The 24,521-nt window shown below is 38.8% G+C and overlaps 2 protein-coding genes across 9 annotated transcripts; both read right to left on the bottom strand.

Moving 5' to 3' along the window:
• Window positions 1–3,992: 3,992 nt before the first annotated feature.
• Window positions 3,993–6,882, bottom strand: LOC131467206 (uncharacterized). Its single transcript, XM_058640981.1, has 6 exons — window positions 6,605–6,882; window positions 5,892–6,034; window positions 5,027–5,088; window positions 4,810–4,923; window positions 4,407–4,505; window positions 3,993–4,299 (listed from the first exon to the last, which is right to left on the bottom strand). The coding sequence occupies exons 1-6, from the start codon at window positions 6,722–6,724 to the stop codon at window positions 4,175–4,177; spliced, it is 663 nt and encodes a 220-aa protein (XP_058496964.1). The 5' UTR covers window positions 6,725–6,882; the 3' UTR covers window positions 3,993–4,174.
• A 1,078-nt stretch (window positions 6,883–7,960) lies between these two features.
• Window positions 7,961–16,201, bottom strand: fip1l1b (FIP1 like 1b (S. cerevisiae)). Of its 8 annotated transcripts, none has more exons than XM_058641414.1 (16): window positions 15,903–16,201; window positions 15,587–15,641; window positions 14,303–14,366; window positions 14,106–14,218; window positions 13,656–13,720; window positions 13,403–13,510; window positions 13,137–13,288; window positions 12,797–12,915; window positions 12,357–12,413; window positions 11,216–11,312; window positions 10,791–10,947; window positions 10,553–10,634; window positions 10,225–10,280; window positions 9,797–9,986; window positions 9,534–9,671; window positions 7,961–8,627 (listed from the first exon to the last, which is right to left on the bottom strand). In XM_058641414.1, exons 1-16 carry the CDS (start codon window positions 15,979–15,981, stop codon window positions 8,483–8,485), a joined length of 1,677 nt encoding a protein of 558 aa, XP_058497397.1. In that variant the 5' UTR covers window positions 15,982–16,201; the 3' UTR covers window positions 7,961–8,482. The 8 variants fall into 8 exon arrangements, with proteins under 8 accessions (XP_058497397.1, XP_058497398.1, XP_058497399.1 ...); XM_058641415.1 differs by having other exon boundaries at window positions 7,961–8,624; XM_058641416.1 differs by having other exon boundaries at window positions 13,158–13,288.
• Window positions 16,202–24,521: the final 8,320 nt, after the last annotated feature.

Below are 24,521 nucleotides of genomic sequence, written 5' to 3'. Positions count from 1 at the left end.
TCATCCCACTCAGAGTCCTCAGCTGTTTACACTTATGTTGCAATTTTGAGTGGCAAAGGTCACTGGTGGAACAAATACCCAGTTACAGCTTGTGTTTGTTATACATAGAACATACTGTAGGTGGAAAGGTAAGAATCATGCAAAACCCCATGCAGAAAGACCTTTGCTCCGACGACCCCGGGTCTTCCTGCTGCAAAGGCTAATTTGTGTTTACCATTTTGCCAATAACTGAAATGTCCTATGTTGTTGTGTCTATATAATGTGATTCAAATCTGAAAAAAACAACATTTAATTTTACTTTGGTTCCAGAATAAATATTAATTTGGTATATTGAATACGTTTTAATATCCCTGCCCGACACCCAACTGTGATGCCATCAAGGCCCTCACTCTGGGAAACACTGGTATAAAATAAAGATAATAGAAAAATACAAATGAAGAGCATCATGTTCACCTTTCTTTTTTGATGAATCTTTGACTTTCTTTATTGTCTTCACACAGACACGAGACAGTCCTTATGTAAGCATGTTATGACATTGTTGGTGTTGTTAATTTCCGTCCAATGCAGTCATACATTTGTTTAGTTTTGAAATCACATTCAGTAGTTTCTTATTGTTCTCCAACGTCTTCTCCAGATTTGAGATTATAGCGTCATGATTTTTAGTAAAACTGGTTAGATCGATGTTCTCAGGTTCCTGAAAGGAAGACTCATCGGGGCACAACCCTGTGATGTAGAGAAATGTAGAATCATTTTTCCAAGGGAACGAGCAGTTGATTTAACAAATTCATGATAAAAACATTAAGCAACTGAAGATTTCATGATTTTAAAAACTCAGCTCACTCATAAACTCGGTGGGTATACTATTCAAAGTACCTGTATCTGTGACCAGGGTAGCAGATGGGGGCAAATTCAGACATTCAATCTGCTTCTTGAATTCTTGCAGCTCAGAAGTGGACACATTAGTTCTCTTGCCTGATGGACAAATCATGTGCAAAGAAGTTATATACAGCAGTGAAACGGTGCAAAAATTGGTGTTTCCAGTCGATCGTAATGCAACCTTGGATGGGTGTTTATGTTGCCTAGATGGTAATCATTTAGGGGATCCACTGACTTTTCTTCACGTCAGTGTCTGCATGTTAACATCTAAAAACATCTCTGTAATTAAAGGGCCCTGAGCATTAGTGACAGCTAATGGTGAGACTGCAGATTGACTTCTCTGCTCATCCCTTCCTTTCCCAAGAGAACTACGTTGGTTTTCAGCTCAAGAGGGAGATGCAAGATTAAAGCAAGGTCCTTAGTTTAAGTACGGATAAAAGCCTTATTTTAAGGCAACGAAATACTTTGCAGTTATACATATATACAAACAAACGTGTGGGTAGTAATGTATATTCCCGTCCTGCCAGTAAAACTCTCTAAATTGACCTGGTGTTTGGATCCTTTACTGAAGTAAAAGTAGCAGTATATTAAATTTGTCCAGAAATAAAATGTGAACATTTAGAAAACTGCACCTGAAGTTTAAAAAGCAGATAGACGTAGAAACATATTGGGCTAAATCTCATAATGTGTGACATTTTGTATGATATTATTAGATTATGACACAATGTAAATAGCATTATAGAGTTTCATAAATCACAGGACCTCAAAGGATAAAAAAACAAAACATTTAAATTAAAAGTAAAGTTAGTTACTAGTTAGTTATATCAAGATAGATTCATTCGGTGTTTGTATTTGGACAGCCCTAATGTCATTGTTCGATTCATGGGATTTTTACATCACGTTGACGAAGCACTTTGATTCATCAGGACATTATTTTACTGAAATTGTCATAAGTGAGGTTTTAGGTTCAGTCTGTGCTCTTAGTCTTACTGAGGAGGTGTAGACGACCTTGAGTCTGTAGTCCAACGTTGAGGTATGAGTGAAGCACGAGGCAGTCGGCACAACCAGATTTTAGAAATGTAACAGATTGAGAAAGAGGTAGCACTGGGGAGACCGGGTGCACACACATGCACATGTGTTAATAAAATAAACAAATGCTGGACAAAGTTCTGTTTGTGCAGGCACATGATCATCAGCATTACTCACATAAGAAAATAGTGTTGTTTTCCAAGGTCCCTTTAGTTCTGACAGCGAAGCATTGTCCAAGTCTTTTACCAATATAGAGTTAAAAATGAAAGACAAAAGAAAGTGAAAATGGCTCAATAAAGTTTTGCCAAAAAATGTACAAGACATCATGATACAAATCTTAAATATAGGGTTAAGATTACATCTTTAGCGTGTGATAAAGATTGATGGCATCACTCTCATTAGCAGCAGTCATTTTTATCCACATATTTTCCCTTAACTTCTCACCAAACATTTCGACAGTTTGGCTTTCTGCGATGAAGATCCATTTGCCCAGCAGCTGAAACAAACAACATCTATTTCACTTGCATTAAGTGACATTTTACATTAATGGATTTAAAGGAATAGTTTAGTCTTTTGTTTCGCTTTTTTTTTCCTGAGGTGTGGTTGTGTCAAGTATTGACACATTATCAATATTAGAGATACAATATCTAAAGATGAAATTCAGTCAGACCACCTTTTCTGGCTGGAGACATGGGCACCAAAGTCCATAGAGAAAATCAGCACTTTTAAATCTTGGCTCTTCACAGAACAAAGGAGTTGTTGCTCCACGGTTGCCTCCATCAGTATGTTCAAATGTGTTATTTTGCGAATTCAGTCTTTGAAATCCTTTGTCGGGATTTATCTCAGTGACACAAACTTACCAAGTGAGGGAGCAGTAGACCAGCAGTTCTCGTGTCCCTGTAATTGCAGATTTTCTCTTTGGACTTTGGTGTTGTCAGCGTTGATAATGTAGCAAAACCTCAGACAACCCCACTCCAAGCAACCTCAACTATTCCTTTGATGAAACAGATAAATATGCAGAAAGGTGGAGTGTGAGAGTCTGCACCTGCTCTCTGTCCTGGATTTTAACAGGCTGGATCAGACTCTCACAGTCTGTCACAGGAGCCGACTGTCCCACAGAGAGGAAACTGAGCACAGCCGCGGCAACATACACGACCCCCGTCATGGCTCTGCTCACACCACGATCCTGAATCTGTTTGTCTGCGTATGTCACTGATCACACTTTAAAGCTGACCATTGTCTTGTTCAGACTCCAGTGGGCACATTTACTTTTAGAGGCTCATCCCACTCAGAGTCCTCAGCTGTTTACACTTATGTTGCAATTTTAATGAGAAGTGCAAAGGTCAGTGGTGGAACAAATACCTAGTTACAGCTTGTGCTTGTGGAAATGTAGATGTAAAATGCTTAGATTGTAATAGGCCCATAGAAACATAACTATGGGCCTTACTATGATGTGGCATCTGACCCTTACATTTGAGAATAAGCTGTGTTGTGTTGATATCAAGGCTACCAGAAGCAATATCACCCATTAGAATCTCTTTTCAAAAAGTCCCGTTTTGAAAAGAGATTTGCAATGCTGATGCCAATATCTGTGCTTTCTCGTCTATTTTCCTCTAAATGGGAACACCCATCCATCCATCTTCTACCGCTTTATCCTCCACATGAGGGTCGAGCTGTGCCAATCTCAGCTGACATAGGGCGATAGGCGAGGTACACCTTGGACAGATCGCCAGTGCATCACAGGGCCACATACATAGACAAACAACCACCCACTCTCACAATCACACCACTCCATGCAGAAAGGCCCTTGTTCCAACCGGGTCGCGAACCTGGGTCTTCTTGCTACCTAAACGGGAACATCATTTACAAAATTGACATCCCGTTCTATTGAAGCAGACCTGACACTAGCAATTAGGACCATAAAATGTCATAAATCAACTCAGAAATAGGTTCATTCAAAGTGTAGAAGACAGAGTGATAGGGCAGGCATCCAAAATGAGATATTACATGTTGTATGGGAAGATAGAGACACACACACACACACACACACCACTTTAAATAAAACAGGACACCAGAAGACGCTACCCAACTGTTTAAGTCTCTTTATGTATTTGTAACAAAGTTGTAACAATTTAAAAATAAGTCAATGACTTCCTTTTTATTTGCCAATGTTCTCACTGCTTATATTACTGTAATATTCTGTTAGTGTATAACAATATGGTACAACATGTAGGCTTTCTCATTGGCACAAATCCAAACTACATACGAATCAGTTCACAAACATGTCAAAAATAGTATCCAGAAATCTTGCAACTCGATGTCCCATCTTTGCCTCAAGTAAGGAGTTGAGGGCACTGAGGCCCTCTGAGGGCGGGATGTTGTCCGGGCAAATTTCTGTGAACACACACATGTAAAATACAGCATGTGACCAAAGTAACTCACCATCTGCCATAGTATGGAGTCCCAGTGGGTGGAAACAAAGAGATTGGTCAAAATCTCACCGTAGTCTGGGTTTGTCATTATCGGCGATGGCATTTGAAGACATTCTGCTTGTGTCTCAAACATCTCCACAAAAACAGGTTCAATACTTTTCCTTCTGCCTGCAAGTAAAAAGAAATTGGGGTTATGGTCAATTACAGGAGATTAATATCAAAGTATTGTATACATTTATTTCCTAAGTAACTGCAGACAGCCGACAAAATACCTTTGTGCTGGAAAAGCACAGCTTCTGTATCTGAATCTAAATTCAGCCTGGTTTAAAGGGATTTTAATATTATAGTAATAATAATAATGATAATAATAATAATGATAATGATAGTAATAATAATAATAACAATAACAATAATAGTAATTTGGTTTATTGTGCCCATGGAGGGTTATTTCTGTGTTTCAGGGTTTTCTTACTGAACAGCAGAAGACTGGTAAACGTTTGTTTGCCCGAGACGATTTCTTCATAGACAACGAGACAGTCAGAGCAGTTGGTAGGCAGGTAGACTTCTTTCAGGTAGAAAGGTTTATCTGTAAAACACACACACACACACACGCACACGGATAATGTGTCTATTTGAATGCAGCAGATTTAAGGAGCCTGTACTCACATGACGGCGGCGCCCTCACTTACCAATCAACATTGTGTTGTTTTCAAAGGTAACGTTGTATGTTAAGCTCGTACACTTCCCGGATCTGTGATAAGGAAATACATGAAGAACATAACGTCATAGTACAATCTTTTATAAACTAAATCAGGGGTCTCTCTTCAGCCCGTCTGCAGTGGTTCCTTGTAGCTTTCGACAAACTTGTGTTTCAAATATGAGAAGCCATTCCCGACACTTAAATGAAGTCATGTGTACATGAAGGAGTACATTTCAAGGCCTGTCCATCTCTGGATCCACATTTATAGGTATATACATATATATATACATATATATATATATATATATATATACATATATATATATATATATACATATATATGTATATATTATATATGTATATATATATATATACAGTATATCTGTATAAAAACCTTTATACATATTATCTACAAATGGGTTCTGCAGCTCCAGCTAAAACTTATCTTTTTACTCTAGCCTTCAACTAGCTCCTTTTTATTCCACCCTATGTTGCTGTGTTGTATTTTACTGTTTTATTTGCATCTTTTGTTTTATTTCAAAGTTAAAACAGGGTTTTTACTTTTTGACATTAGACTTTTCCTTTTCATTCCACCCTGTGTTGTGTTTTATTGTCGTATTTGCTTTTTAAATTTTATTTTCCTTTTATTGTGAAGCACTTTGAGCTGTAACCCTTGTTTTGAAAGGCACTATACAAATAAAGTTTATTACTGTTATTAAAGTTAAGTTAAATTGTTCCAAAACGGAAATCTAGATTGTAGAAACACATGAACTGTCCCTATGGCATGGTTTTTGGATAGAGCTTGTGTATGACAGTGCTGTGGAGTGACAGTGTGGATGCAATGAAGTGGTTACATTCTCTGAGTCTGGATGAGATGAAGGACGTTGCTCTGGGCGGTGGCAGTGATGTCCAGCCAAACACTGGTCATCAGGTGACCCAAGGAGCGGCTTCCTGGTAGGTCAGAGCTCCCCCCGATGTACAGCCACCTGCCCAGCATCTGGAGCAAACAATGCATGTGTGTTTTGTTTTCATCAACATTTCTCTCTCTCTCTCTCTCTCTATATATATATATATATATGTATATATATACATATATATATGTATATACATATATATTTATATATACATGTATTTGACACGCTATATAAGTTAAATACATTCAAAAATACAAAACATCATTAGCATAGATTTGGTGGTTCCTTGGAGGGGCATTAATGACTAGTAATACTAGTTCTGATGCATGTTGACACCTTCTTCAAATGGGCCTGTGTTTATGTATAGTTCTCCATTACAGTAAATCACTGTCGCAGATACAGGTTTCTGTAATCCTTCATCCTGCACCTGCCGTTTGAAAATTGGCATCAATAACAATATTCATGAACAGTGTGTGGGATTTAACAGCATTTAGAGGTTGAAGGAAACACAGAGAGACTGCCACGTTTAGAGCAGCAGCTAAATGACTTTCAGGTGAAGTCAAAAGACTAACAGCCTTCTCTAGAGAGCCAGTGTGTCTTACTCTAGATGGGTTGGAATCTAATTATGCAAATTAAGGCAGTTTGGCACTTACGTCTTCATTGCTGAGTGTTATTGGTTTTGCCAGACTGCCACAGTTGTTTACAGGAGCAGGTCGTCCCAAAGAGAGAAGACTCAGAAAGACGACAGCAGCCACACAATTCATGCTCTCCATGGCTGATCCTCTATTAGTTTGTCTTCAGGTGAATCTCCTCATCCGGTGCTTGCTACAAATCTGCTGTCAGCCTTCTTCCCACCTGTGTGTAACTCACACAGCTCGCGTTAACTACAGTGTGATCTCATGCAAGCAAACCAAACAGCAGAAGGAAGACAAAGGGGGAGACTTTGACCTGTTTGTGGAGTTTAGATCCAATCATACAGCAAACAGGGAGCTAAGTAGATGTCCTAATGTATTCCATCGATCTCCAATAATCCTCTCTGATCTCTCATTGAGACTAATGAACACACACGGTCACTGTTACAGCCAAAGGCAGTGCCGTTCCATGACTTTACCTTTCGTAAAAGTAGCAAAGTTAACTTAAATGTCAAACTTTTCTGGTTCCTTTACTTCATATAACAAAGAAATCATTCAAACTGAATCATTTTGGCTTGTGGATGAAATAATTTGAGAAAATCATCATTTCCAGGTACTCAGATCAACATTTTCTGACATTTCATGGGCCAAACAATTACTTGATTATTCGAGACAATAATTGACAGATTAATTGATTATGAAAACAGTCATTAGATAACGATGTTGCCATTCTGCCAGCACTTAAACTGCACATCAGGTCAGAGAGCAAAACACAGCTACTCAACACATAAAATCCATCTTTCTGTGTAAAACAGAATAGTTTCATACAACAGCGATTAATCTGTGGTTTTTAATGAGTAATGCTAAACTGAACAATTTTAGTTGAATAGATAACATCTCTAAAGCAACTGAGCTCATGTTAGCTGAGCAAACACAATCTGCTGAGGACCATAGGAAGAAGGTAAATGCCCCTTGATCTCCCATCGATTTGTCAAAAACTTTTGCAAATCATTATTATGATGCATCAACATGGAACAGCATTTTCAATGGATTAGCTGGACAACAACATGGTGTCATTTGTAATTTGTAACAGTTTAATAGTCCTGTGCTACTTTTTTAGCAGACATCATACTGCTTTTAAAAGCTGATAAGCCATTATTATAAAGAGATCAAGAAATCCAGTCTAGATTGGCCAGTAAAGTCTTTCCGTTTGCAGTATTATCAAATTAAATACTAATTTTAATTTCCCCTTATTCGTCCAAAAAGAGATTTTTTTCTGTTTAAAAACATTGAAATCACACAAATGTTAGGCAGCTGCAGAGCTGCCTGGATGTGCCTTGGACCATTCCTAAATCAAAAAAAGCAACAGAGACAATTTTTTTTTTTATCAAAAAAGTGTTTTGTTTTTTTAATTGAACTTAAACTGATAGCTCTACAGGTGTCTTCACACAGGACACAATCAAAAGGATCAACCAATGACATAATGAAAAAGAGAGAAAATTTTGCTGATCATCTCGACTGTACAGTGAAACCTGTGAGCAAGAGGCAACAGTTGCAGCAGTGCTAAGAGACGTGGGCAGGAAGAGACTGGAGGTGGTTGAGAAATGATGTCAACTTGTGACTGTAAGACGGATGAAACAGAGGGCAGACATCCATCCATCACCACCTGTCTGTCTGAAGTGATGGTGAGGACAAACGACAGGGAGGAGGATGGAGACTGATGGGAGAGAGGAGTGGCAGCACACATCGCACACTCTGCAACTTTCTGGTTTTGGTGGTCTGCACTCATTGCTCTTTTCTTCTATCTCATCTCGGTTGGAGAATGGAGGGACACAAAGACAGGGAACGGAGACTGGCAGAGACAAAGAGGGAGAGGGGACACAAGGGAGGTAGCAAACATTACTCCATGGCCTCCTGGTTCTCTTGGTCTGCACTGATCTCCTCACTGGCCTCTTTTCCCTCCTTGCTCCTCTTGCTCTTCTTGTGTTTGTGCCTCCGGTGGCTGTCTCCCTCCTCGCTGTCGTGTCTCCTCCTGCTGCTGCTGCTAATGGAAGGAGAAGGACAAGAATGTGAAAAGAGCAGAGGGCGACGACAGGGGAGATCCGAGAGGTGAACGGAACAAATCAGAGTGGGAGGGTGAGAAGGGAGAGACAAGCGGATCAATGGGTGAAATAAAAAAATAAGGCCGCAGTGAAATGGAGAGGGGGCACAAGTAGCACTGTTGCAGTTATTGTAATATGGTGATTGTGACATTATTGGTACAAACAAACACCCACATAATCTAAGGAAGTGGATGATGGCTTTTCCTGCACAGTTGTTCGCCGTGCAGTAAGAAGCTGTTCCTTCACAGCTTTCATGAGTGTTAATTATAATTGTAGATAACAATTATCATCATTATTATTATTGTTCATTTGCTGCCCTGTTGATTGTTTTACGGCATTTTCTCACTTCGGTCAAGAGGTTGTGTGACTTTTCTCTTTCCCTGCGCTGCTGTGATGCACGACACTAAAGCATCTGAAAAGCAGCGTGTGTATTTCTGGTTCTACACCATAGACGGCAAAATTACAAAAAACATCTCCCGACTCAGCTGATAGCTTTAACAGAGCTGACAGCTCGCAGTCAAGCTAGACCATTATGGTCAAGTGAGACTATCACAGTCAAGTCCTGCGTGATTGCGATAGATTTGTGATCTTCCAAATAAAAATGAATAATTTTCATCCCAGCCTTAGATAGTGTAGCCTTTTTTAACCAGAATTAATGTAGATAAGTCCATGAAATGTGTTACCCCCATGGCATTAGAGCATCCAAAACCAATGGGACCACAGTAACACATCAAATCAGATGTAATTCAGCTCAGTTTCATGTCAGCAGATCTGCAACACGTTAAGAAGCACTGGGGGGTCGCCAAGTTATCAAGCTTAAAGTCATATATTGTGAACTGCTCATTTACCTGCGAGAGGACTTGTGGCGTCCTTCCTCTTTTTCTCGGTGCCGCCTCTCTCTGTGTCTTTCCTCTTTCTCTCGACTCAACCTTTCACGATGGCGCTCACGCTCCTGGTACTCGCGGAAACGATACCGCTCCTCATCACTGTGGAATTGGGGGGGGGTTACATACAAACAAGCTTATTCTATGCTTAAATGCCACAGAATATTTGAAGTGTTGTGTTTTACAAAACTTGTTTCTCATGGCTTAAAAATGCCAGCGTGTCTCACCTAGTGTAGCCCATAGCTGAAGGACTATGCTCTCTTTCTCTCTCCCGCTCATGAGTCCTCTCCCTGGGCCTTTCTCTTTCCTTTTCCCTCTTGTCATCTCGACGGGAATAATAATCCCAGGGTTTAGAGTTGTCCATTATTGGGGGCCATGGAGGAGGCACACCTCCAGCCATGGGTGGAGGATAAGCTCCTGAGGAGGAGCAAAGAAGAGACTTGGTTGTCATTATGACTTTAAAATGCTCAACTGAAAACACCTTTGTTTAAATGATGATAATGTATTTATACTTTTGAACAATACACTACATCCAGTTATTTGAATAACAAAAAATACAGAATTAATGTTAAAGACTAAAATCAAGCAGTGGCATTTGTTGATTTGTTATGTTGCTTGAGTCAGAAAATCATTATTTTGTTGTGAAGCTTTCCACCTTGAGGGAAGGGGTACGGAGGAACAGAGCGTCCATCATAACCTCCAGGGTGACCACTGTGTGGACACAGAGAAAAGATAACATGGTAAGTGAACGAATGTGTGTTTACACATAAAGTCCATGGTTGTGCAGTTAATGTTTCCCTAAGCAACGGGGAATGAAGGCAAACAGAACTTCAAACTCATGGCGTCGTCAGTAAATATCAGTTGGTGACAGACCTCGAACTAAATTAGCATGTGGTCGTACAATCTTCACTACAAAGTCACACATTAACTTTTAAAACATAACGGTTTTTATCTTATGAAATGTTTGTGTGCATGTGAGTTACCTGTCCAGGGTGGGGATAATGGAAGGTGGGGGCCCACTAGTTGGAGGAGGAAAACCAGGAGGAGGGACAGTAATGGGCAGCCCTACAAAAGAAAACAAAGGAAGAAGACACAAGAGGAATAGTTAGTTTTCAACATCAATGAAACTGGATTATGTGTATGCAAAGAAAAAGCACCAGCATGGCTGCCTGTGTATATAAATACAACAGTCCAGACCAGCTGAGATGGACGACAACTCACTAGGTGGGGGGATGAGTGGGGGCGCAGTGCTGACATTTGGTGGTGGAGGGAGAAATGGAGGTGGAGGTATGTTTGGAGGAAGTGGTCCAGGTGGGAAGAAGGTGGGAATCTTAGCTGAAGTTGGTTCAGCATCTGATGTAGAGTGTTCAGAAATCACCTGCACAACAAAAGTGACAAGAGAGCAGCTTCTTTATTCGGACTCTAGTGTAGTAAGAGACAAATATTTGACCTCAGTTTGAATTTCTCCACAAACAGCCTTATTACAACTGGCAATAACAACCACTGGTATAACTACAGTATTTGTTTTGAAACTTGTACTAAACATGGTTCAACTCGTCTCCGACACCAAAGCTAAATGGAATGCTGCATACACACAAGTATATCCTTCAGACATTTCTTGGAGTCACACTGTTGCTTCTTTATACCTGGATATTGTTTCCCTCCAGGTTGTGTCTGCGTCGCCCTTCAACCCTGCTGATTGTGGCCGTCTGTCCACCAATCACATCGATCGTACCACTCTTCCTGGTAATTCAAGAAATACACACCTATTGAATATGACCAATGAAATGCAGTACATTCAATTCATAACTAACATGAAAACTCTTGGATGAGAGGTAATATCTTTTCTGCATGTTCTCTCCTCAGTTATTTTGCATACATCCTAGAGGATTCTGATCAATAAGCAGTAAGACAATCAGTAACGTTAAAACTCCAAGTTCAAGAATAAGCTACATAAAAACTGATCTGTATATAATTGACATGTTTTTCATCTCTGAGCTTTTCCCTACATTCAAACAGACATACAAATTCACCTTCTAAAGCTAAGAGTTTGACCACTGTCAGCCCTGCTACCCACAGGACCTCAGTAGCGGAGCTCAGCTTTGAAGCCAAAGAAGAAAATGTTAATCTCGGATTGGCACAGCTTGGCTGACGAAGACCTACCTGGGATAATGCAAATATCCTGCATGTAACTTACATTTCAGCATTATTGCAAAACCAATTGTTTCCCTGAAGACACATTAACACCCCTTTACAGAGTGGGATGACAAATCAAATAATATATGAATGATGATGAATATGAATATGCTGCTGTACCAGTTGGTATACTGATCATTTATAATCTCTTTTTCTCATTAAATCAAACCAAACCATCCTCAACCTAATTTACACTTTTCGAGCTTCTTCTTATCCAATCTAAACATCTGTAACCATCTAAAACATTATTATTGGAGAGACATGGGGCTTTAGTGGCCTTAAAAGAGTTTAAACAATAATAATGTTACTTTAAAAGTAATCTCATATAGAATTTATCAATGGGCCATCAAAGCTTTAGATGCATTATATTGTACTTGGCTGCTACAGTGAGGTACATTTTTAGATCAATTTTCTTCATCATGACATCCCACACATCAACCACCAACAAAGGAAGAAACATGGGTGAAAAAGAAAAATCAGAGCCAAAAACGTAGCACCAGGAGTTTTTTTTGGTCACATAATTCACCATGTCCTCTGCTTTTAACATCTACACATTTCCCATCAGGCTCATTTAAGGCCCTGCCCACTTACATATAATAGGACATGTCCTGAACAGGTGGGCCAATCCACTGAGGGGGGGAGATCCTACTGTTTTGAAACAAAGGACAGGGGTAAATGACAGTAACATTGGCCCCAACACAGAAGCACGTAGCCCATGGGATTGTAACAGGGACACTGGCAAACCTCAAGGTGACCTGGTGGGTTTTTATGAGTCTGTGTGTGTTGAGTTTAACGTGAGAAATTTAGGTGAGGCAGAAAATGTGCTGAACAGTTTCCTCTACAATAATGGACTACTAAGCCATGACAAATACATCCCTTCTTAAGTAACTATATGTAGTGCTTATCTTCATCCAACCCTCCACTGCCTTGACATACTTAGTAACACAACGTACATCTCTAGAGGAAACTGGATGTGTGTCTTACTCAGATGTGTTTAGTATTAAATTGCAGATAAAAGCAAACTTTAATACCTGGTGACCTGACAGACGGCAGACTTGTACAAGCTCACAGGAGATGGGAAATCTGGCTTCGAAGTATGAACAGGCAGAGTGCAAATGTCTTTCTCATTGCCTGTTCGGCCTTGCTGAACCTGAGACAGAGGCAGAACGAACATTTATTGTATTCATTGTTGAATGTGTATGAGAATTTGTTTTTATCATTAAAAGGAAGTCAGTGTTTCTTAAATCAAATCAGAGAATAAACAATGCATTCAAGATCAGTTTTGATTGCAAATATCTAATGAGTGAGAGGCTTGTAAAGGAAAGAGAGCTGGTAAAATGTGGTGAGAGTTGAGAGTCATTACAAACGAACATGAGCAGAAGAGTCTCTCACAGTGATCTTGCTTGTCACTGAACTGACTGTGGAAATCTCCAGACCCATACGTAGCCTCTTCTGTTTTTCACAGTAGGCCTTCCACGTGTCTTCATTGAACCCATAGTTAAAGTAGTCGGACAGATCCGCTCCTACACACGACACACGACACAGCATGCTGTTCTCAATGTCACCAAACACCATATAAATGACACCGATTTACATTTGCTTCCTTAAAAAAAAAAAAAAAAGTTCCATGCACAGACCTGGCTTCCTCCAGGGTTTCTCTTCAAAGGACTCCATTTCCACCTCAACCACTGGAACCCCATTAATGTTTCCAGGAGCATCAAGATCCACTCCCTTCATCTTTGAAGCTAATAAAACAAAGAAAACATTACTAGGCACGGAAATCGCATATATTGTGAGTTTTTACGGTCCGAGTTTAAAACAACATAGAAAGAGAAAGTATTTTTAGGTTAAAATTATCAGGAAAATAAGTTTTCGTTTTTAATACACTACCTTGTCCATAAGGTCTGGAGCCAATTGTCTTTATGTTGAGATTTACAGGAGGAGCTCCATAAGTTCTAGAGAAAAATTATTTTACAATCAAATTTGTCACCATCATAATCACGCCACATGCTTCAGAATTCCCCAATAAAAGGAAACATTTAGTTTAATAACACTTTAATAAGATAAAAAGGTATGCATCATCTCAAAGCAACTAAATAAACTTATTCAGTATAAAGGTCCAGTATATATTGCATTGCAAATAAAATACAAATGCACCAACTGAATTCTGAGGAAACTATGAGCTTACATTCTTGAAACCATCTTGAAGAAAAACACAGCTAATGAAAATGTTATACTGGACAACTTTACTGCCACAAATCAGCCATTCTAATTTGAAGTGCATCAAATTACTTTGTTCAAACTAACCAATTTTACTCATCTGCTATAAATTACACCTACGTGTACTGAGGGGCTCCAGTTTTGATGTCTCCGATAGTGACTCGTACATCATCGTCGTCATCATCGCTGTCACTATCACTGTCCACATCTTCACCTGCCGCTTCACCTGTGGCCTGAGATCACAAAACTAGCAGGTAAGTATGTTTTACCTAACAAAAAAAGAGAGAACAAATACAGTATGCATGTAAGATACCTACCTCGGAGGCAACTCCATTTCCTGTTGCATGTGCAGCAGCATCCTCTGTGGCATCAGCGGGTGCACTGTGGATATGAAAGTATAAAGTTATTTCAGGCAAGAGATGACACACATACTCAAACAATAAAAAAAAGCATAGGAGACACAAAATAAGCATATATATTGTTTTTATTTTGCATAAATGTGTACATTATTTTAATTCTTCTTAATAATAATATTGGCATTGATACATCCCATATAAGACACACTCACCAGCCACTTTATTAGGGAAAACAACACCTAATAAAGTGGCAGTAGTTGTGACACCCAGTGTGGTCTTTTGTTGCTATAGGCCTTCTGCTTCAAATTTCAACCATTCAGGGCTGGTCTTCTGCCAATCTTACCATCTCTGGTTCTATCATTTTGAACCAGTCTGACCATTCTCCCCTAACCTCTGGCATCAACAAGGCATTTTCACCACGAGAACTGCCACTCACTGGATATTTTCTTGTACTTCTTGTTACCATACTCTGTCAACCACAGATGTGGTTGTGTGTGAAAATCCCAATAAATCAAAAGTTTCTGACACACACAGACCAGCACACCTGGCACCAAAAACATGCGTTCAAAATATGATAGATAGATCGACAGATTGAGATTATGAATGAACTGTATTAACACCAAAACTGGGAAATTGTATAATATTCTAATTAACAAATTAAGGGACTCTAAAGTAAACAGCAATTGCCAGTTTCACTTGCTGTGCTTCATTACTTGATGTCTCCTTGCAGCGGTGCTGCTCAAATGAATGAGGAAAACTTGGGGAAAAGTTACCTGACCAAAGAAGAGGGAGTTTACAGCAGGGTAATGTGGAGAAATCCATGTTCAATACATAGACTTTGTGTACTTTGTTCTTCATGTTGTGAATAAATAGAGAAATCCTGCACTTTTAACTTTTCATGGACGTTTTGTTTTCTTCAGTTAGACAGATATCGTGATGTTTCACTATGTGATTGCCTTGCAATATATTGATTATCAAAGAATCGTTGTATGGTTATATTATTGGTATCGCAGACCGTGTATTGTATCTTGAGGTACCCTCTGATTCACACCCCACACTGAAATGCTGCCATGTGATATTTGAGTTAAGCAATTGAACAGGTGTGTTTAATGTCACGTCTGTGCTGAGACAATGTCTTTGATCTCTGTGAAAGAACTTTTAAATGCTTTATATTTTAACACGTGAGTGGCAGTCACTTCAGTGTGACACTGTTTTTGCAGGTTAGCATGAATGGTTGTTATTTACCTGACTGCAGCGTTCAGTTTAGCTTCTTCATCCTCATCTTTGCTCTCAGACTCATCTGAAACAAAAACAAAGCAACTTGCTTTATCTTTATTTACGAAAACGGATATTATAATACAAAATGTCGGGATCAGTTGTAACTAAAAGCTGCACAAGGGGCTGCTAGCTGTTAGGTTAGCTCCCAGGCTAACTCTCTGAATGTTACAGTAAAGTGTTGGTTAGCAATGCACCGCTAAAGCAGCTGAAACAGTGGTTTAACTATCTGTCGGTTTCAGAATGAGTATAATGTTTTGTTTGATTTTAAGATGTTTCTCCTTACCTCCATACAACCATTCCTCCTCCTCATCTCCAGCGCTAGCATCAGTGGTGGCTGTTTTGTCCGCTTCCTCCGCAGACATGTTCGGCTAATACAGGCAGAGCCGTTAACCGGCTGCGGCTTCAACGAGAACACGCTTAAGCAAGTTTCTGCGTTTAAATGTAAACGTACAACTTCCCCCTGCAACGATGAAAACGCAATTACACATAGAACTATTATAACTTTAAGGATTTAGCTTCAGACCATGGATGTATTGCTCCAGTCTCCGTGTCAGCGTGCGCCCGGAAGAGATTGTAAACTTCCCGCTAAGGTCAACGTGAGGTGCGACGGCCACAGCGCCCCCTGGAGGAGAACATACATCACTTCTTAAATTATGACAAGAGCAAATCTGAGGATAATATAATGTTCATACTGCAATTTCTGTGGCATCATATATTATTTTGAACAGATTTTTGGAGAAAAGGAACAATATCGATTTTTTTTCTTTTTCTTGTATCTGTTTTCTGAATTGTTTTAATAGTATACATGAAGTCTTTTACCAAAGCAGAAAGCCTGAAAATGATAATGTAAAGAAGGTGTAGGGCTTGATAAGTTCTTCTTTCTTGACAATAGAATTGTTCACATTAAGTTAAGTTTAGATCTCTTTATTCCTCTGTGATGTTAAAATCTTTAATATTCATGTTATTAATTATTTCTGTCTTTCACGAATGTATATATTTCTTCAAATGCTTGTTTATCATTCATTCATTCATTTTATGACAGAGTTGAGTATATGAGATACAACTACTGTTGTAAAGTTGAATACCCAACAACTGGAGTGCAGGTGACACAAGAACATAAACATGGCACAGCACAAGATATTGTTTTGTATTTATTAATGACTTTCAATAAAAATCAACAGGGCGACACGGCACATGTACAGAAACAGCTGTTTGGGACTCCCATCTATATTCTGTCTCATACACTCTGTTCTGGTGCAGTCCTACAGTCACATGTATCTTGGTTGTCAATATATTCTGATGGATGCATAAAGCTCAAACGGAAAGGGCAGAAAATACAGATAGGGAGACAAATCCCCCTATTATGTTGCTGGCACCGGTCTAGGACAGACATTTGGAATTGATGCAGGCATTAAGGAAAGGGAGATATTAGAGGGTCTTAAGCACAGGGAGAATCTGCTTAGTAGGGCTGAACAATTAATCGATTGTTTTTATCAAAATCCCAATATGGCATAAAATTTGTTAAAGCCAGAATGTGTGTCAAATTACCAAACATCTCTTTGTGTCTCACACATCTGCACAAATATCGCACATTTATTCAAATGAAAATGAGAATATTATATATATGTTTATATATGTATATATATATATGTTATAAATAATTATAATATGTAAAATAATCATATTGCAATCGCAATGTCATTCAAAAATAATCACAATTAGATATTTATTCAAGATTGTTCAGCCCTATTCTGCTTAGTATACATTATTTGGGCCACAGAGTGCAGGAATACTGAACATTTGTTTTTACAAAGAACAGGAAATACAGACAAAAGTGACTAAGTGACAGCACGGCCAGACGAGACAGCTCCATTTGTATGTAATGTGATGTTTATATACAGTAAGTCTGGTGTAGGTCAGCAGCAACATCCTTCAATTGCAGTGATATAACAACATTTGCGGCTCAAGGAGTGAACGTATAAAGTTACTTGAGTAAAAGTCACACTCTTGTTACTCACACAAGTGTACATGATAAACAGAGTCACCATCAGTAATGTGAGTCTGTGAGTGATTGCTGCTGTGGTTCTGTTCGCACATGAAGATGTCAGTTAATGCAAAGAGGATTGTTAATGCACTTATGGCCTTTGACCAGTTAAGTGGGGGCCACTTAAGCGTTTGTCAGTAAATGACAAGGAAAATCTGTGGATTCTCTCACTCTCTCTGTCTCTCTCTGTGACCAACCTCCTCGGCTATTATCGTTTCTGTACTGTGGAGCTCACACAGAAGCATGGACACATAATTCGGTATATGTAATGCTGAAATTCAATTGGAAAATAGGTTACATACCTGAAGGGAGAGAAAGAGGGAGAGGTGAGTAATATTATACTCATGAGCACATTGGTTTTTGACCATCGTGAGCAGGGTTCATATCACAAATATCACATTATATGTGTGAGCTTTTGTGTGGCTTTAGCACATTCACTCACACAAATAAACACGCATGCACAAAATGGTTCAAAGAGAGAGAGAGAGAAAGAGAGAGAGAGAGAGAGGGATGCTAATGGTCTCTCAGTTAAACTGATCAGTGAAATTGCATTTATTTCATTCACTCCATCTCCCCCCACTGCATCTCTCTTTTCCACCCTAATCACCTTCCCTTCCCCTTTTTCCTCCAGTTCTTTTGCTTCATTTGAGGGCTCTTTTTAAAAAAACAAAAAACAAATCTGTCTTTTGAGTATGTGACAAATGTAAAATTGTGAAGGAATTAAATGCAAATAGCATCGCTGAAGGAGATTCCACAAGTTGAATGATATAAGTAATTATTCAGAATGACACAGATAAGACATCACACTGTACAAGACTATTGTTGGTGTCAAAAAAAACAAAACAACAAAACACACATATCACGTATCTATAAACACATATCTCCAAATGTACAGAATAATGAACGTTCTTATATGGGGACCACAATAATTCATTAAAAACCCACTCGATCCTCTTAAAGCAGAGGTGTAAAACTCGCAGTCCCCCTGTCGATGGTCTACATTAACATTCTGATAGTAAAATATTTAAAATAATAATACTACAAAAACACATCAGGTTGCATTCATCACATTATTAAATTCAACATTCAGTTATATACAAACTTGTCTAGTGTTTTCATTACATTGTCTACATCTTATTATTGATTTAATTTTTCTATGATTTCTGCCTGTTTTTGTTATTTATAGATTAATTTTGCATGTTTTTTTTGTGAACTATACGATATCAAAACAAACACTTTAGACCAGAAGTTCACTGGACTCCAGGTCATTTAGAATTTTGGGACCCAGTCTTAAAGAACAGTGCCAACATTATTAATTTTTTTTTACCAAATTCACATCCTAATCACACTATGACACATTGTAAACATCCAGCTGGACTTGTTTCTCATTTATTTCTTTGCACACACTCTATATTTCCTGTCCCGTCTGTCTCCCTTTGTCACTCCGGCCGCTTGCCCCGCCCCCTCCTCTGCCGGCCTGCCGGCCTGATTGCACACACCTGCAGACAATCAAGCCATGTGCACCTTAAAAACTCTCTGCTTCTTTGTTTCAGTGCCAGTGTGTCATCGCCAATGCCTGATTACCCGAGCTCCTCGTCACAGCCACAGCATTCTCAAGTTTCTGATCCTCTTTGTGAACGACGTTTTATTTGTAAGTTTTTCTTATCACAGCCTGATAGCTGACTCCTTAGTTCAGATTTATAGCCCTTTTATTTTTCCTCCTTGGGAGAGATTTTTTGTTGGTTAATTTTCACAGCCTCTTTAGGAATTCCAATCATTAGGATTGTGACTTACCTTTAACTATTTAGATCCAATTTAGATTGCGTTTTGATTTCATTCTTAGTTAGTTAAGGATCGCCAATCATTAGGATTGTGCTTAGAGATTGTTTTCTTTTTGAAGTGCTTAGAGCCTTGTTTTTCCTCCGTTTGGAGAGTTTTCTGTTTAAGTTTTTTAGGATAACCATAGTTTAAGTTTGCTTCCTCTTCGGAGTGATTTTTGGTTCCACGTTTATAGTTCCGCAACGTCTCTCTTGTAGAGCGTTGCGCTCGCAAATTGCTTTAGGTTTTCATAGCCACGCTGTTGTTTTTCCTCAGCAAAGAGGACCTGCCTTGAGAATTGTTAAGAGTGTCAATAAAGACTATTAAAAGACCTCTGCGTCTGAGTCCTCGCTGTTCCGTCTTGTCACCCTTGCTCTATCTCTTCTTGGCACCCTCCCTCTATCCCAGCATCTCTCCGTCTCTCCTTACGCTGGATTAGGGCAGTTTACAGCCTCGTCGATGCTAATCAGGTTTATCCAGAAAGAGGGCGATCATTGGGCTATCAGTAATTACCCACACTGATATTAGCGTACTCACATCGTGTCAGTGCCCTGGCACATTTTCAATCCACATCATCTCTTCGGATCAAACATATGCTTATCTCAACCGTGCGATGCCACATGTGCCAGTTTAACACGGTACTTGATTGTTTTGCAAGACAAAGGTCCATCTGTTGTGAAAACGAACATATTTATGTGCCACTGAAGCCTCACATACTGTTTATTTCTGGGTAAGTGTGGCAAATGTTATTTGAGAAACTGAAATATTGTTTTCCTTAATTCAAGTGATTTAGCAAATGAGATTATAGGAATAGATCCTCTGACATTTTGCACTGGAAATTCAACTTAAACTTTCTTTGTTTGGTACGTTTCACGCACAACGTTGTAACACAAAGTTTTACACATAAAAAAACTACAGGGATTATTGAACCATTCAGCATTTTGCGCAGCTCACAAGAGTTTCCCCAATATGATCAAGTTTAAATGCAGATTTAAATATTAGAAGATTTGTAAACTACAGTCACATTTGTTCCTTAAATGAAAAGCTATAGCCAGCGGGTGAATTTAATTTACCATAAGGATGAGAAAGTGGGGGAAATGGTTCTTTAAGAACAAGCTTACTCACCTCTAAAGGTCGTTAATGAAAATGTATTATTTCATTTAAACATAATTTAATCTGAATAAAGAACTCACATAAAACACACATGGGCTTTTGGGACGCTATTTGCCCTACTATGTCATGGCTTAGAGCAGTTGCTAGGCAACCATTGAGAATCCAGAAAGTTACTTTCATCACTTAACCATCCAAGAAAACAAAACAGCAAACCTCTCTGTCTGCACCTTTTGAACACATTACAGAATCAAACAGACATGAGAGTGGTTTCAATATTTTTTCTTGTCATTCTCCACCGAGAGGCAGAATAGCACATTTCTCATAAGATTGTAAAAAAAGAGAGAAAAAAAGACCTGAGCTGCACAACAGCAGTGGTTTCAGTCAAAGTAAATGACATAAAAGTAAATGCCTTTGTGCTTTGTGTGTGTCTGTGTGTTTTTTTCTGACCCAGCTTTTAGTCCGGTCTGTTCAGACAGTTATAAGTGATGAGTAAAACACCACAGCTGTACCAAGGAACAACACTTAGCAACCACACAGAGCGGGTCAGAAACAATCCTTCACTACACTGACTGTATTAAAGGAGAGGAAAGATAAGTGGACACAGATATCAGGTTTATAACACACAGTCAGCAGACAGAGATGAGTATTGGATTGCATTGGAGGAAAAAGGTATGGGCATTCGGCCACGAACGGGGGAAATGATGAGGCACAATATGCTTTCAGATGTGTGTCTGTGTGTGTGTGTGTCTGTGTACGTGTGTGTATGTGTGGTCTGTTATTCCTGTGTAGGTTTACACCGTCAGGCAAAGAAGGATGATGTACATGTCTGAGGGTGTGAAGATAGCTACGTATGGAGATGATTGAGTTAGAATGTGTATGTGTGTGTGTGTGTGTGTGTGTGTGAGAGAGAGAGAGAGAGAGAGAGCGAGAGAGAGAGAGAGAGGGGAGGGAGAGCGAGAGGAATGTTTTTTCATTACGTAATCTAATCTAAGTGGCTATTTTTCTTGTATAAAACCTCCGTTGCCCTCTGTGAGACCGCTGTCCTCATCTGTCTAAAAGCACTGAGTGAGTCATGCAGTGGGTCCACACACACACACACACACACACACTCTCAGAGTCATAGTGACTCAGCCCAGATCTGCTATGGACACTCACCTCTGTAATGAATAATGAAATAGCAAAAGGCATATGAACTACTCAAATGACATGTAAACTCAGCGAAAAAGGCGACATATGGATGAGCAAACACAAAAACCCCACGCAGTGCCATCGTCACACAGCGTATATGGGCAGCTGGACACTGTGCTGCTGGTGAACAGGTGTTGGTGAACTTTGACACTCTCAGGTGCAGGGCTCCTTTGTCTGAACGCTGAATATTTAAAAAGTGGTTCTCGAACTCCAACTGGATCCTTAAGGCCAACGGTTAATTTATTTGTTCTCTCTCAGTAAAGCGAGAGAACAAATGCAGACATGAAAAACTGTATTTTTAGCAAATTTTTCCAGGAAAAACGGTGACGAATGTGACAAGAAAGGACAAAATACTTATTACAAAGCTGGGATCCCACCCTCGTCTTTGTTAAAGGAAGTGATTTCCCGACAATTTCCCTGGCGATAATTTACTGATAAAGAAAACAACCATTAGCCACATTCAGCTGAACAAATGTGCTGCAAAAACAAATTAATGAAGTACAAAATCAATAAATGTGATGTTCTGCCTTTGTTCTAGTTTGTTTAGCCTCACCCTTCCATCGTGTGTGGAGAGAGAGACATGAACAGCTGCAGGGCAACGGAGTGACTTAGAGATTTATCATGTGTCCAAGAGAAAATAGCACATACACACACACACACACATGCACACACACACCATCACCAACAACAACAACAACGCTCCCTGTGTATTCTCACATTTTTGACACACACAGACCAAAAGATAAAACACAAAAGCCAAACCATGCAAACACCCACATTTGAACATGTAGAGCTAATACAAGGCATTAAGTAAATGAATCAGATTGGCTACTACAATGATCTAAAACTAATTTATACGCGTCGTCATCTTTGGTTTCTTCTTGTTTTAAATGATTTGTTCATATCCAACCGTTCAACTTCGTGGCCCTTGAGGCTTTTGCGACTGTAACACACAGGAACACAGATTTGCTTTCATGTAACTACGTTGTACGTCTTAACTTATGACGGTGAATGACGAGGAGAGCTGAGTTTGCATTTATAAATCTGATGTTGATGTGTGCAAGAAGAAGAAATAACTTTGGGGACAGCAAGTTTTGGGGATGATCAGGTTTTTGTTTCTTGTCTTTTAAATCCTTTTCTATGCAAGTAGATTTGTGTCAATATTTTCTAACAACACCTTTTAAGAAGTAAACAACATTTGGGCAAAAAATCTGACTATGCGCGGGCCTGCTGATTGGCTGCTGCGTTTAGGAGTGGACCGGTAGCTGTCCATCTGGAAGTACAATTATTTTGTCGGATGTCAACGGGGCAACCTTGGGGAACGTGTTCAGGACGGACAGCGTAAATATTCTTAGACACAAATCTAATTCCATACTTTTTTATGTATAACTATACAGATCAGATGAAGCACTGACTTTGTTTTGGTAATGATTGTCTTTGTCAGGCACACAGAAATGAACGATCAAAGTATATATAAGAAAATGATCCACATCTGTTGAAATACATGCATACATGCATGTATGTATTTCGTGGCCACAAATGACATTTTTTTGTGTACAAAAATTATAAGTTTTTTTCCCCCATGTCATGGCTGGGGCTCCATGTGTTTGAAAAATGTCAAATTGGGTTTATACGTAAGAGTAATACATAAGACCAACTTTCAGTCACATGATTCCAATCCAAATGCCAATGACCTCATAATTTGTCACACATAAGTGTTGTTTCCATACCTTACCTTAATAAAATTTATTCCTAATTAATTTATTTTGGTGTGTGTCTGCATTGTGCAATCCTGCTTGAAAAACCACACACGACTGATAAAAATGTGGTTAAATCTGGGCAAAGTGAAACCACTTTGTAAGATAATGAGAGTTTAGGGGAAACGTGACAATATATGAAGAGCATCATAGCTTCTGTGATCAATGAGATATTTGCAGTTAGAGGTCGACCAATAAGGGTTTTCTCTCCAATCTTTAGAAGTCAGTGTAATAATAACAAATGATACACAATATTCCTAGACTTAAATAAACATTTATTGAGCAATAATTGGTCTGTCTCTCCAATCTGGTTTTGTGCACTGTGGCACACTTACAGTATGTATTTTATAAACTAATTCTTCAATAAAGGAAATGTGGCTGCTATGAATGATTATTTTCATAATGAATTAATTGTTTGTTCCATAAAAGGTCATAAAATGTTGAAAAATGTTGATCTGATGATGTCCACAAACCAAAATTCATCAGCTGTAATTATTTATTTGTTATATGGAGTGAAGAAACCAGAAAATATTCACATTTAGGAAGCTGAAAAATAAGAAAGCTTGTTTTAATTATTGAAAAAAAAAACACTCAAACTGATTTTATGCTTCACAAGACAATACAAGTAAAATACATCAAATATCAACATTAAAAGAAACAGGAAAACATAAACAATAAAAAACATTGTCTAACTGAAAAGCCTATTTATAAAGGAAAGCCTTTGGCTGTTTTTTAAATACGTCAGCATGAATCGATTATAACATAGTTGACGAGTCATTTAGCAGTCAAATAAACGCTGCAGCCCTAAAAGTAAAAACACATAATCAAAAATAAGTTGTAGACTCTTACCAGCATGTATTAGGTTTCAGTTCACTTAAACCAAACTGAGGCCAAAACAACACACCAACAGTTACACACTGCAGCTTTAAGTCTCTGATTCAAATATGAAAACTTCCAGCACATGTTTATGTAATACTTGGCC

Source organism: Solea solea, chromosome 10 (assembly GCF_958295425.1).
Source record: "Solea solea chromosome 10, fSolSol10.1, whole genome shotgun sequence".
NCBI lineage: Eukaryota > Metazoa > Chordata > Actinopteri > Pleuronectiformes > Soleidae > Solea > Solea solea.
The sequence above is the reverse complement of the archived record's forward strand: the minus strand, read 5'-3'. Positions and strand labels throughout refer to the sequence as shown.

Excerpts from the sequence above, each read along its gene's own strand:
- LOC131467206 (XM_058640981.1), bottom strand. The coding sequence starts at position 6,724 with ATGGAGAGCATGAATTGTGTGGCTGCTGTCGTCTTTCTGAGTCTTCTC. Across the intron at positions 5,089-5,891 it reads CTCATCCAGACTCAGAGAAT|ATCCGGGAAGTGTACGAGCT; the intron begins GTAACCACTTCA and ends TCCTTATCACAG. Across the intron at positions 4,300-4,406 it reads AATGACAAACCCAGACTACG|AAATTTGCCCGGACAACATC; the intron begins GTGAGATTTTGA and ends GTGTGTTCACAG.
- fip1l1b (XM_058641414.1), bottom strand. The coding sequence starts at position 15,981 with ATGTCTGCGGAGGAAGCGGACAAAACAGCCACCACTGATGCTAGCGCT. Across the intron at positions 15,642-15,902 it reads GGAGGAATGGTTGTATGGAG|ATGAGTCTGAGAGCAAAGAT; the intron begins GTAAGGAGAAAC and ends TTTTTGTTTCAG. Across the intron at positions 13,289-13,402 it reads GAAACCCTGGAGGAAGCCAG|GAGCGGATCTGTCCGACTAC; the intron begins GTCTGTGCATGG and ends TGTCGTGTGTAG.